This window comes from Oncorhynchus nerka, linkage group LG14 (genome assembly GCF_034236695.1).
Source record: "Oncorhynchus nerka isolate Pitt River linkage group LG14, Oner_Uvic_2.0, whole genome shotgun sequence".
NCBI lineage: Eukaryota > Metazoa > Chordata > Actinopteri > Salmoniformes > Salmonidae > Oncorhynchus > Oncorhynchus nerka.
Window position 1 is genome coordinate 5,590,386 of NC_088409.1, and position 12,090 is coordinate 5,602,475.

A 12,090-nucleotide genomic window follows, 5' to 3' on the forward strand; every position below is an offset into this window, starting at 1 on the left:
TGACCTGGCTGACCCTAACCCCTCTCTGACCTGGCTGACCCCTAACCCCTCTCTGACCTGGCTGACCCCTGACCCCTCTAACCCCTGGCTGACCTGGCTGACCCTAACCCCTCTCTGACCTGGCTGACCCTAACCCCTCTCTGACCTGGCTGACCCTAACCCCTCTCTGACCTGGCTGACCCTTCCTAACCCCATCCTGACCTGGCTGACCCCACCCCTCTATGGCTTCCTGTTGTCCTTCCTGATCATCTATGCTCAAAACCCCTTCCTGTTGTCCTTCCTGAAGCCTCATCCTAAGTGTCAGCACCGGCTTCCTGTTGTCCTTCCTGAAGCCTCATCCTAAGTGTCAGCACCGGCTTCCTGTTGTCCTTCCTGAAGCCTCATCCTAAGTGTCAGCACCGGCTTCCTGTTGTCCTTCCTGAAGCCTCATCCTAAGTGTCAGCACCGGCTTCCTGTTGTCCTTCCTGAAGCCTCATCCTAAGTGTCAGCACCGGCTTCCTGTTGTCCTTCCTGAAGCCTCATCCTAAGTGTCAGCACCGGCTTCCTGTTGTCCTTCCTGAAGCCTCATCCTAAGTGTCAGCACCGGCTTCCTGTTGTCCTTCCTGAAGCCTCATCCTAAGTGTCAGCACCGGCTTCCTGTTGTCCTTCCTGAAGCCTCATCCTAAGTGTCAGCACCGGCTTCCTGTTGTCCTTCCTGAAGCCTCATCCTAAGTGTCAGCACCGGCTTCCTGTTGTCCTTCCTGAAGCCTCATCCTAAGTGTCAGCACCGGCTTCCTGTTGTCCTTCCTGAAGCCTCATCCTAAGTGTCAGCACCGGCTTCCTGTTGTCCTTCCTGAAGCCTCATCCTAAGTGTCAGCACCGGCTTCCTGTTGTCCTTCCTGAAGCCTCATCCTAAGTGTCAGCACCGGCTTCCTGTTGTCCTTCCTGAAGCCTCATCCTAAGTGTCAGCACCGGCTTCCTGTTGTCCTTCCTGAAGCCTCATCCTAAGTGTCAGCACCGGCTTCCTGTTGTCTTTCCTGAAGCCTCATCCTAAGTGTCAGCACCGGCTTCCTGTTGTCTTTCCTGAAGCCTCATCCTAAGTGTCAGCACCGGCTTCCTGTTGTCTTTCCTGAAGCCTCATCCTAAGTGTCAGCACCGGCTTCCTGTTGTCCTTCCTGAAGCCTCATCCTAAGTGTCAGCACCGGCTTCCTGTTGTCCTTCCTGAAGCCTCATCCTAAGTGTCAGCACCGGCTTCCTGTTGTCCTTCCTGAAGCCTCATCCTAAGTGTCAGCACCGGCTTCCTGTTGTCCTTCCTGAAGCCTCATCCTAAGTGTCAGCACCGGCTTCCTGTTGTCCTTCCTGAAGCCTCATCCTAAGTGTCAGCACCCTTCCTGTTGTCTCCCTGAAGCCTCATCCTAAGTGTCAGCACTTCCTGTTGTCCTTCCTGTCTCCCTGTATTAACCCTGTCTCTCCACCTTCCCCCTGTCTCTCTCCCCCCCCCTGTCTCTCTGCCCCCCTGTCTCTCTGCCAACCCCCTGTCTCTCTCCCTTCCCCCTGTCTCTCTCCCCCCCTGTCTCTCTCCCTTCCCCCTGTCTCTCCACCCCCTGTCTCTCTCCCTTCCCCCTGTCTCTCTCCCCCCTGTGTCTCCCCACCCCCCTGTCTCTCTCCCTCCCCCTGCCCCCCCTGTCTCCCCCCCTGTCTCTCCCCTCCCCCTGCCCCCTGTCTCCACCCCCCCCCCCCTGTCTCTCCCTCCCCCCCTGTCTCTCTCCCCCCCACCCCCTGTCTCTCTCCCCCCCCTGTCTCTCTCCCTCCCCCTGTCTCTCTCCCTCCCCCTGTCTCTCCACCCCCCCCCCCCTGTCTCTCTCCCTCCCCCTGTCTCTCCACCCCCCGCCCTGCCCAGGTGATGCCTTCCCGTGGACCATAACCCTGAGCCAGTTCAGTGTGTACACCCTGTTGGGTCAGCAGCGGTCTCTGAGTCTCCTGGAGCCGATGGGCTGTACCTCCACCCTGGCCGTCACCTCCCACAAGCTGCAGGCCGCGGGCCCCGAAGGACGACACGCCTTCATCGTCTGTCTGCACGTTGACCTGGAACCTCTGAACATCAAGGTCTCTAACCCCCAGGTTAGTAAATACACACACTCTAACCCCCAGGTTAGTAAATACACACACTCTAACCCCCAGGACCCCCAGGTTAGTAAATACACACACTCTAACCCCCAGGTTAGTAAATACACACACTCTAACCCCCAGGTTAGTAAATACACACACACACTCTAACCCCCAGGTTAGTAAATACACACACACACTCTAACCCCCAGGTTAGTAAATACACACACACACTCTAACCCCCAGGACCCCCAGGTTAGTAAATACATACACACACTCTAACCCCCAGGTTAGTAAATACATACACACACTCTAACCCCCAGGACCCCCAGGTTAGTAAATACATACACACACTCTAACCCCCCAGGACCCCCAGGTTAGTAAATACATACACACACTCTAACCCCCAGGACCCCCAGGTTAGTAAATACACACACACACTCTAACCCCAGGACCCCCAGGTTAGTAAATACATACACACACTCTAACCCCCAGGACCCCAGGTTAGTAAATACATACACACACTCTAACCCCAGGACCCCCAGTTTAGTAAATACACACACACACTCTAACCCCAGGTTAGTAAATACACACACACACTCTAACCCCCAGGACCCCCAGGTTAGTAAATACACACACACTCTACTCCCAGGACCCCCAGGTTAGTAAATACACACACACACTCTAACCCCAGGACCCCAGGTTAGTAAATACACACACACACTCTAACCCCCAGGACCCCCAGGTTAGTAAATACATACACACACTCTACCCCCCAGGACCCCCAGGTTAGTAAATACATACACACACTCTAACCCCCAGGACCCCAGGTTAGTAAATACATACACACACTCTTACCCCCAGGACCCCCAGGTTAGTAAATACATACACACACTCTAACCCCCAGGACCCCAGGTTAGTAAATACACACACACACTCTAACCCCCAGGACCCCCAGGTTAGTAAATACACACACACACACACTCTATTCCCCAGGTTAGTAAATACACACACACACTCTAACCCCCAGGACCCCAGGTTAGTAAATACACACACACACTCTAACCCCAGGACCCCCAGGTTAGTAAATACACACACACACACACTCTAACCCCCAGGACCCCCAGGTTAGTAAATACACACACACACACTCTAACCCCCAGGTTAGTAAATACACACACACACTCTAACCCCCAGGACCCCCAGGTTAGAAAACAGTACATTTCAGTAGAGAAGCTTAGAGAACAGTACATTTCAGTAGAGAAGCTCAGAGAACAGTACATTTCAGTAGAGAAGCTTAGAGAACAGTACATTTCAGTAGAGAAGCTTAGAGAACAGTACATTTCAGTAGAGAAGCTCAGAGAACAGTACATTTCAGTAGAGCAGCTTAGAGAACAGTGCATTTCAGTAGAGAAGCTTAGAGAACAGTACATTTCAGTAGAGAAGCTTAGAGAACAGTGCATTTCAGTAGAGAGAGAACAGTCATTTCAGTCTCTCCCTGTTTCTGTCTCTCTCTCTCTCTATCTGTCTCTCTCCCTGTCTCTGTCTGTCTCTGTCTGTCTGTCTGTCTGTCTGTCTGTCTCTCTGTCTGTCTGTCTCTGTCTGTCTCTGTCTCTCCCCCTGTCTCTGTCTCTCTCTAAACTCTTCCTGACGTGTCTTAACTGTTGAATGTGTCTTCAGATGCACATTCTGCCATAATGTCCTGGAATCAGGTGAGTGACCTCCTGTAGTGAGGTGACCTCCTGTAGTGAGGTGACCTCCTGTAGTGAGGCTGACCTCCTGTAGTGAGGCTGACCTCCACTCAGGCCTCAGACAGGATCGAACCTCTCCACTGATTCAATGTACTCCACTTCATAGTGTATTGCCTACCGTGCGTATCTGATGTGACATCCAACTCTCCTCTCCCCTAACAGTCTGAAATGATCTGCTCATTTTCAACAGGAGTTTGTTTCAACTAATAACAATTAGGCCTCACCACAGCTCTTAGTGAAGTGTTGCCATGAATCAGAACCGAAGAGACCTCACACTGCTTAGAGAGAGAGAGAGAGAGAGACAGAGAGACAGAGAGAGAGAGAGAGAGAGAGAGACAGAGAGAGAGAGAGAGAGAGAGAGAGAGAGAGAGAGAGAGATGCTGTACAGAAGCTGGGCCTGAGAGAGGGACCAAGTGCCCAGCCGACACAGAGAGGGAGGGGGGAGAGAGAGAGACGAGGGAGGGAGGGAGAGAGCCACTAGTAGAGAGAGAGAGAGAGGGTTCACTGGGGAAATAGAGAGAGTGAGTCTTTAAATACCAGAGAGAGTGAGTCTATAAATAACAGTGAAGAGAGTGATTGAAGTTAAGAGGGAGAGTGAGGGTGGGATGGGTCAGGGGGAGTGAGGGTGGGATGGGAGGGGGCAGGGGTGAGGGTGGGATGGGGGGGATGGGAGGGACAGGGGTGAGGGTGGGATGGGACAGGGGGCAGGGGGGTGGGATGGGATGGGGGGCAGGGGGAGTGAGGGTGGGATGGGAGGGGGCAGGGGGAGTGAGGGTGGGATGGGAGGGGGCAGGGGGTGAGGGTGGGATGGGAGGGGGCAGGGGGAGTGAGGGTGGGATGGGAGGGCAGGGGGTGAGGGGGGATGGGAGGGGGCAGGGGAGTGATGGGACGGGGGGATGGGAGGGGATGGGAGGGGGCAGGGGGTGGGATGGGGGGGGCAGGGGGTGAGGGGACGGGGGCAGGGATGGGAGGGAGGGGGCAGGGGTGAGGGTGGGATGGGAGGGTGGGATGGGATGGGGGGCAGGGGGGAGTGAGGGTGGGATGGGGGGGCAGGGGGCAGGGGGATGGGAGGGGGCAGGGGGAGTGAGGGTGGGATGGGGGATGGGAGGGGGCAGGGGGAGTGTAGAGAACAAGTGTTCAGCAGTTCCCGTCACAGAGCGTAGAGGAGGAGAGAGACCACCGGCTCTGTCGTGTGTTCCTGGCAGCAGCCTCACGTGTCATCAACCCCCAGAACACCCAAGGTGAACCCTCCAACCTCCTCATGTCTCACTACCCATCAGCCTCTCTGAGGAGCTCCAGGGTTTGATCTCTGGGACTGTAGTAGAAAGGAAAGTCCTCCCCCTCCTCTTGTTTGAGACACATGTTGTGGTGGTGCTGCCTGTGGAGTTATAGCTGCAGTGAACAGAACAGAGAGCAGCCATGTGGAGGGATCTGGATTAAAGTGCTCTGTCTGAGAGGGAGGGGGAGAGGGAGGGAGGAGAGGGGAGAGGAGAGGAGAGGAGAGAGGAGAGGAGAGGGGAGGAGGGAGGGAGGAGAGAGGAGAGGGGAGGGGAGGGAGGGGGAGAGGAGAGGAGAGGAGGGGAGAGGGGAGGGAGAGGGGGAGAGGAGGGGAGGGGAGGGAGAGGAGAGGGAGGGGAGAGGAGGAGGAGAGAGGAGGAGAGGAGAGGGGAGAGGAGAGGGGGAGAGAGGGGAGGAGGAGAGAGGGAGAGGAGGGAGGGGAGAGGGGAGAGGAGAGGAGAGGGGGAGGAGGAGGAGGAGGAGGAGAGGAGGGGAGGAGAGGAGGAGGAGAGGAGGGGAGGGGAGGAGGAGGAGAGGAGGAGGGGAGGAGAGGAGGGAGAGGAGGAGAGGAGAGGAGGAGAGGGGGAGGGGAGAGGGAGGAGAGGAGAGGGAGAGGGAGGAGAGAGGAGAGGAGAGGAGAGGAGAGGAGAGGAGAGGAGGTGTAATCAGAGGGCAAGAATGGTAGGCTTGCTTCCCAAATGGCACTCTTATTTGTTTATGGTGTTCTACTATTCCCTTTATAGTGTTCTACTATTCCCTTTATGGTGTTCTACTATTCCCTTTATGGTGTTCTACTATTCCCTTTATAGTGTTCTACTATTCCCTTTATAGTGTTCTGCTATTCCCTTTATGGTGTTCTATTATTCCCTTTATGGTGTTCAACTATTCCCTTTATGGTGTTCTACTATTCCCTTTATGGTGTTCTACTATTCCCTTTATGGTGTTCTACTATTCCCTTTATGGTGTTCTACTATTCCCTTTATAGTGTTCTGCTATTCCCTTTATAGTGTTCTACTATTCCCTTTATGGTGTTCTACTATTCCCTTTATGATGTTATACTATTCCCTTTATGGTGTTCTACTATTCCCTTTATGGTGTTCTACTATTCCCTTTATGGTGTTCTACTATTCCCTTTATGGTGTTCTACTATTCCCTTTATGGTGTTCTACTATTCCCTTTATGATGTTCTACTATTCCCTTTATGGTGTTCTACTATTCCCTTTATGGTGTTCTACTATTCCCTTTATAGTGTTCTACTATTCCCTTTATGGTGTTCTACTATTCCCTTTATGGTGTTCTACTATTCCCTTTATGGTATCAGTAGTAGTAGTAGTATCAGTAGTAGTAGTATCAGTAGTAGTAGTAGTATCAGTAGTAGTAGTATCAGTAGTAGTAGTAGTATCAGCAGTATCAGTAGTATTAGAATCATTAGTAGTAGTATCAGTAGTAGTAGTAGTGTCAGTAGTAGTAGTATCAGTAGTAGTATCAGTAGTATTAGAATCATTAGTAGTAGTATCAGTAGTAGTTGTAGTGGTAGTAGTATCAGTAGTAGTGGTAGTAGTATCAGTAGTAGTAGTAGTAGTAGTATCAGTAGTAGTAGTAGTATCAGTAGTAGTAGTATCAGCATCATTAGTAGTAGTATCAGTAGTAGTAGTAGTATCAGTAGTAGTAGTAGTATCAGTAGTAGTATCAGTAGTAGTAGTAGTATCAGTAGTAGTAGTAGTATCAGTAGTAGTAGTAGTATCAGTAGTAGTAGTAGTAGTAGTAGTAGTAGTAGTATCAGTAGTAGTAGTATCAGCAGTATCAGTAGTAGTATCAGTAGTAGTAGAATCATTAGTAGTAGTATCAGTAGTAGTACTTAACTCCATGGTAAATGGTTTTGTCGGCTCTGACTGACATGTAGCCTCCTAGCATTCCTGAAATACCCTCCACACACACACACACACACACACACACACACACACACACATCAACAACATAAAACAGCTGATCTCCAAGATAGGCACATGTCTTTCATCGCTGGTTTTAGGAATGATAGTAAAAGTTCTGTTGGACTACGACCCCACTGCTATGTAGAGGAGACCACACCCACTGCTATGTAGAGGAGACCACACCCACTGCTATGTAGAGGAGACCACACCCACTGCTATGTAGAGGAGACCACACCCACTGCTATGTAGAGGAGACCACACCCACTCATATGTAGAGGAGACCACACCCACTCCTATGTAGAGGAGACCACACCCACTGCTATGTAGAGGAGACCACACCCACTCCTATGTAGAGGAGACCACACCCACTGCTATGTAGAGGAGACCACACCCACTGCTATGTAGAGGAGACCACACCCACTGCTACGTAGAGGAGACCACACCCACTGATATATAGAGGAGACCACACCCACTGCTATGTAGAGGAGACCACACCCACTGATATATAGAGGAGACCACACCCACTGCTATGTAGAGGAGACCACACCCACTGCTATGTAGAGGAGACCACACCCACTGCTACGTAGAGGAGACCACACCCACTGCTATATAGAGGAGACCACACCCACTGCTATGTAGAGGAGACCACACCCACTGCTATGTAGAGGAGACCACACCCACTGCTATGTAGAGGAGACCACACCCACTGCTATGTAGAGGAGACCACACCCACTGCTATATAGAGGAGACCACACCCACTGCTATGTAGAGGATACCACACCCACTGCTATATAGAGGAGACCACACCCACTCCTTGTAGAGGAGACCACACCCACTGCTATGTAGAGGAGACCACACCCACTGCTATGTAGAGGAGACCACACCCACTGATATGTAGAGGCGATGACAGGTCCTGGTTTATAGAGGAGATGACAGGTCCTGGTGTAGAGGAGATGACAGGTCCTGGTTTATAGAGGAGATGACAGGTCCTGGTTTGTAGAGGAGATGACAGGTCCTGGTTTGTAGAGGAGATGACAGGTCCTGGTGAAGAGGAGATGACAGGTCCTGGTGTAGAGGAGATGACAGGTCCTGGTGAAGAGGAGATGACAGGTCCTGGTGAAGAGGAGATGACAGGTCCTGGTGTAGAGGAGATGACAGGTCCTGGTTTGTAGAGGAGATGACATGTCCTGGTTTGTAGAGGAGATGACAGGTCCTGGTTTGTAGAGGAGATGACATGTCCTGGTGTAGAGGAGATGACAGGTCCTGGTTTGTAGAGGAGATGACAGGTCCTGGTGTAGAGGAGATGAAGAGGAGATGACAGGTCCTGGTTTATAGAGGAGATGACAGGTCCTGGTGAAGAGGAGATGACAGGTCCTGGTGTAGAGGAGATGACAGGTCCTGGTGAAGAGGAGATGACAGGTCCTGGTGAAGAGGAGATGACAGGTCCTGGTTTGTAGAGGAGATGACAGGTCCTGGTTTGTAGAGGAGATGACAGGTCCTGGTGTAGAGGAGATGAAGAGGAGATGACAGGTCCTGGTTTATAGAGGAGATGACAGGTCCTGGTGAAGAGGAGATGACAGGTCCTGGTGTAGAGGAGATGACAGGTCCTGGTTTTTAGAGGAGATGACAGGTCCTGGTGTAGAGGAGATGACAGGTCCTGGTTTGTAGAGGAGATGACAGGTCCTGGTTTGTAGAGGAGATGACAGGTCCTGGTTTGTAGAGGAGATGACAGGTCCTGGTTTGTAGAGGAGATGACAGGTCCTGGTTTATAGAGGAGATGACAGGTCCTGGTTTATAGAGGAGATGACAGGTCCTGGTGAAGAGGAGATGACAGGTCCTGGTGAAGAGGAGATGAAGAGGAGATGACAGGTACTGGTTTGTAGAGGAGATGACAGGTCCTGGTGAAGGGGAGATGGCAGGTCCTGGTGAAGAGGAGATGACAGGTCCTGGTTTGTAGAGGAGATGACAGGTCCTGGTGTAGAGGAGATGACAGGTCCTGGTGAAGAGGAGATGACAGGTCCTGGTGTAGAGGAGATGACAGGTCCTGGTTTGTAGAGGAGATGACAGGTCCTGGTTTGTAGAGGAGATGACAGGTCCTGGTGAAGAGGAGATGACAGGTCCTGGTTTGTAGAGGAGATGACAGGTCCTGGTGAAGAGGAGATGACAGGTCCTGGTTTATAGAGGAGATGACAGGTCCTGGTGAAGAGGAGATGACAGGTCCTGGTGAAGAGGAGATGAAGAGGAGATGACAGGTCCTGGTTTGTAGAGGAGATGACACGTCCTGGTTTGTAGAGGAGATGACAGGTCCTGGTGTAGAGGAGATGACAGGTCCTGGTGAAGAGGAGATGACAGGTCCTGGTGTAGAGGAGATGACAGGTCCTGGTTTGTAGAGGAGATGACAGGTCCTGGTGTAGAGGAGAGGACAGGTCCTGGTTTGTAGAGGAGATGACAGGTCCTGGTTTGTAGAGGAGATGACAGGTCCTGGTGAAGAGGAGATGACAGGTCCTGGTTTGTAGAGGAGATGACAGGTCCTGGTGAAGAGGAGATGACAGGTCCTGTTTTGTAGAGGAGATGACAGGTCCTGGTGAAGAGGAGATGACAGGTCCTGGTTTGTAGAAGAGATGACAGGTCCTGGTTTGTAGAGGAGATGACAGGTCCTGGTTTGTAGAGGAGATGAAGAGGAGATGACAGGTCCTGGTTTGTAGAGGAGATGACAGGTCCTGGTGAAGAGGAGATGACAGGTCCTGGTTTGTAGAGGAGATGACAGGTCCTGGTGAAGAGGAGATGACAGGTCCTGGTTTGTAGAGGAGATGACAGGTCCTGGTTTGTAGAGGAGATGACAGGTCCTGGTTTGTAGAGGAGATGACAGGTCCTGGTGAAGAGGAGATGACAGGTCCTGGTTTGTAGAGGAGATGACAGGTCCTGGTGTAGAGGAGATGACAGGTCCTGGTTTGTAGAGGAGATGACAGGTCCTGGTTTGTAGAGGAGATGACAGGTCCTGGTGTAGAGGAGATGACAGGTCCTGGTTTGTAGAGGAGATGACAGGTCCTGGTTTGTAGAGGAGATGACAGGTCCTGGTGAAGAGGAGATGACAGGTCCTGGTGAAGAGGAGATGACAGGTCCTGGTTTTCACTGGCACACACACACACAAACACACACACAGGAACACACATACACAAACACACACACACATGAACACACACATACACACACACACACAGGAACACACACACACACACACAGGAACACACACACAGGAACACACACACAGGAACACACACACACAAACACACACACACTCAAACACACACACACACACACACACACACACACACACACACACAGGAACACACACACACAAACACACAGACACACTCAAACACACACACAGACACACTCAAACACACACACACACACAAATACACACACAGGTACACACACAGGAACAAACACACACACACACACAAATACACACACAGGAACACACACAGGAACACACAAACACACACACACAAACACACACACACACACAAACACACACTGACAAGAACAAACACACACACAAGAACAAACACATACACAGGGACACACACACACCGGAACAAACACAACACACACACACACACACACACACACACACACACACACACACACACAGGAACACACTCACAAGAACAAACACACACACAAGAACAAACACACACACACACACAAACACACACAGGAACACACACACATATTTGATCAGTGCAGTAGACCTTGGTCCTCCAGAGTCCAGGCACTGTGCCGCCTGTCTCCTAGCCTGCCAGCAGTGCTCCAGGTCGGGTATGGCAGGCAGCTGTTGGCCTCCTCTGGATCCACGTTAGCACTTCTTCCTGGACATGTTTGGAATGGGTTGTCATGCTTTTCCTTTGATTTATACTTATTTATAGAAGGCCTGTGTGTGTGTGGGGGGGGGGGTCTTTGTGTTTGTGTGTGTGGGGCCCTCTCCTCTCTCTCTGTGATGCTGAAGGACTGTGTGTCCCAGGGGAGACCAGCGGCCCTCTCCTCTCTCTCTGTGATGCTGAAGGACTGTGTGTCCCGGGGAGACCAGGGGCCCTCTCCTCTCTCTCTGTGATGCTGAAGGACTGTGTGTCCCAGGGAGACCAGCGGCCCTCTCCTCTCTCTCTGTGATGCTGAAGGACTGTGTGTCCCCCTGGGAGACCAGGGGCCCTCTCCTCTCTCTCTGTGATGCTGAAGGACTGTGTGTCCCAGGGGAGACCAGCGGCCCTCTCCTCTCTCTGTGATGCTGAAGGACTGTGTGTCCCCGGGGAGACCAGGGGCCCTCTCCTCTCTCTCTGTGATGCTGAAGGACTATGTGTCCCAGGGGAGACCAGGGGCCCTCTCCGCTCTCTCTGTGATGCTGAAGGACTGTGTGTCCCTGGAGAGACCAGCATCTTGGACAGACATGGATATTTGACTTCCAGAAATGAGCTCACTGTTAAAGAGCGCCAGTCTGCTCACATCTCCCTCCTCTCTTTCCTTAGAAACTCACTTCATACAGGAATAACACAAAGCATTCCCTCTGCCTCTCTCGCTCCGCCTCATGTTTTCCACTTTAGTTTATTTTTGGTTGTGTTTTGAAGTGCTGGCTCTAGTGTGTGTGTGTTGTGTGTGTGTGTGAGTTGTAGATGATAAATATGAGAAACAGTTGTCAGTGGAACTCCTCTAGTAAGTGAATCCAGTCTTCCTGATGGGGACTGGATGACACTTGTTGGTCCCAGACGTAGCTGTGGGTCTCCGTTCCTGGACAGACACACGTACAGAACCCTCCCCTCTCTGCCGTTACGAGGCCCGGTATCGTAGATCCATTAAGCTGCCTAGACACATCAATGTAACGGTCTCTGAAGTCCTAACTTAATGTCGACAGTACATGAGAACTCTCTGATGCAGTTCCTCCGCTTTCTATTCTGACCTCAGAACTGTTCTGTTCGCTGTTCTGCTCTGCTCTGTTCTGTTCTGCTCTGTTCTGCTCTGTTCTGCTCTGTTCTTCTCTGTTCTTCTCT

General features: G+C 51.7%; 1 protein-coding gene across 1 annotated transcript in view; it reads left to right on the forward strand.

The window, feature by feature from the left end:
• LOC135574943 (intermembrane lipid transfer protein VPS13B-like) overlaps nt 1-12,090 on the forward strand; it is a 415,456-nt gene that overhangs the window by 385,660 nt on the left and 17,706 nt on the right. Inside the window, 1 exon segment of the mRNA XM_065027065.1 lies at nt 1,880-2,100. Coding sequence (XP_064883137.1) covers nt 1,880-2,100 — 221 coding nt within the window.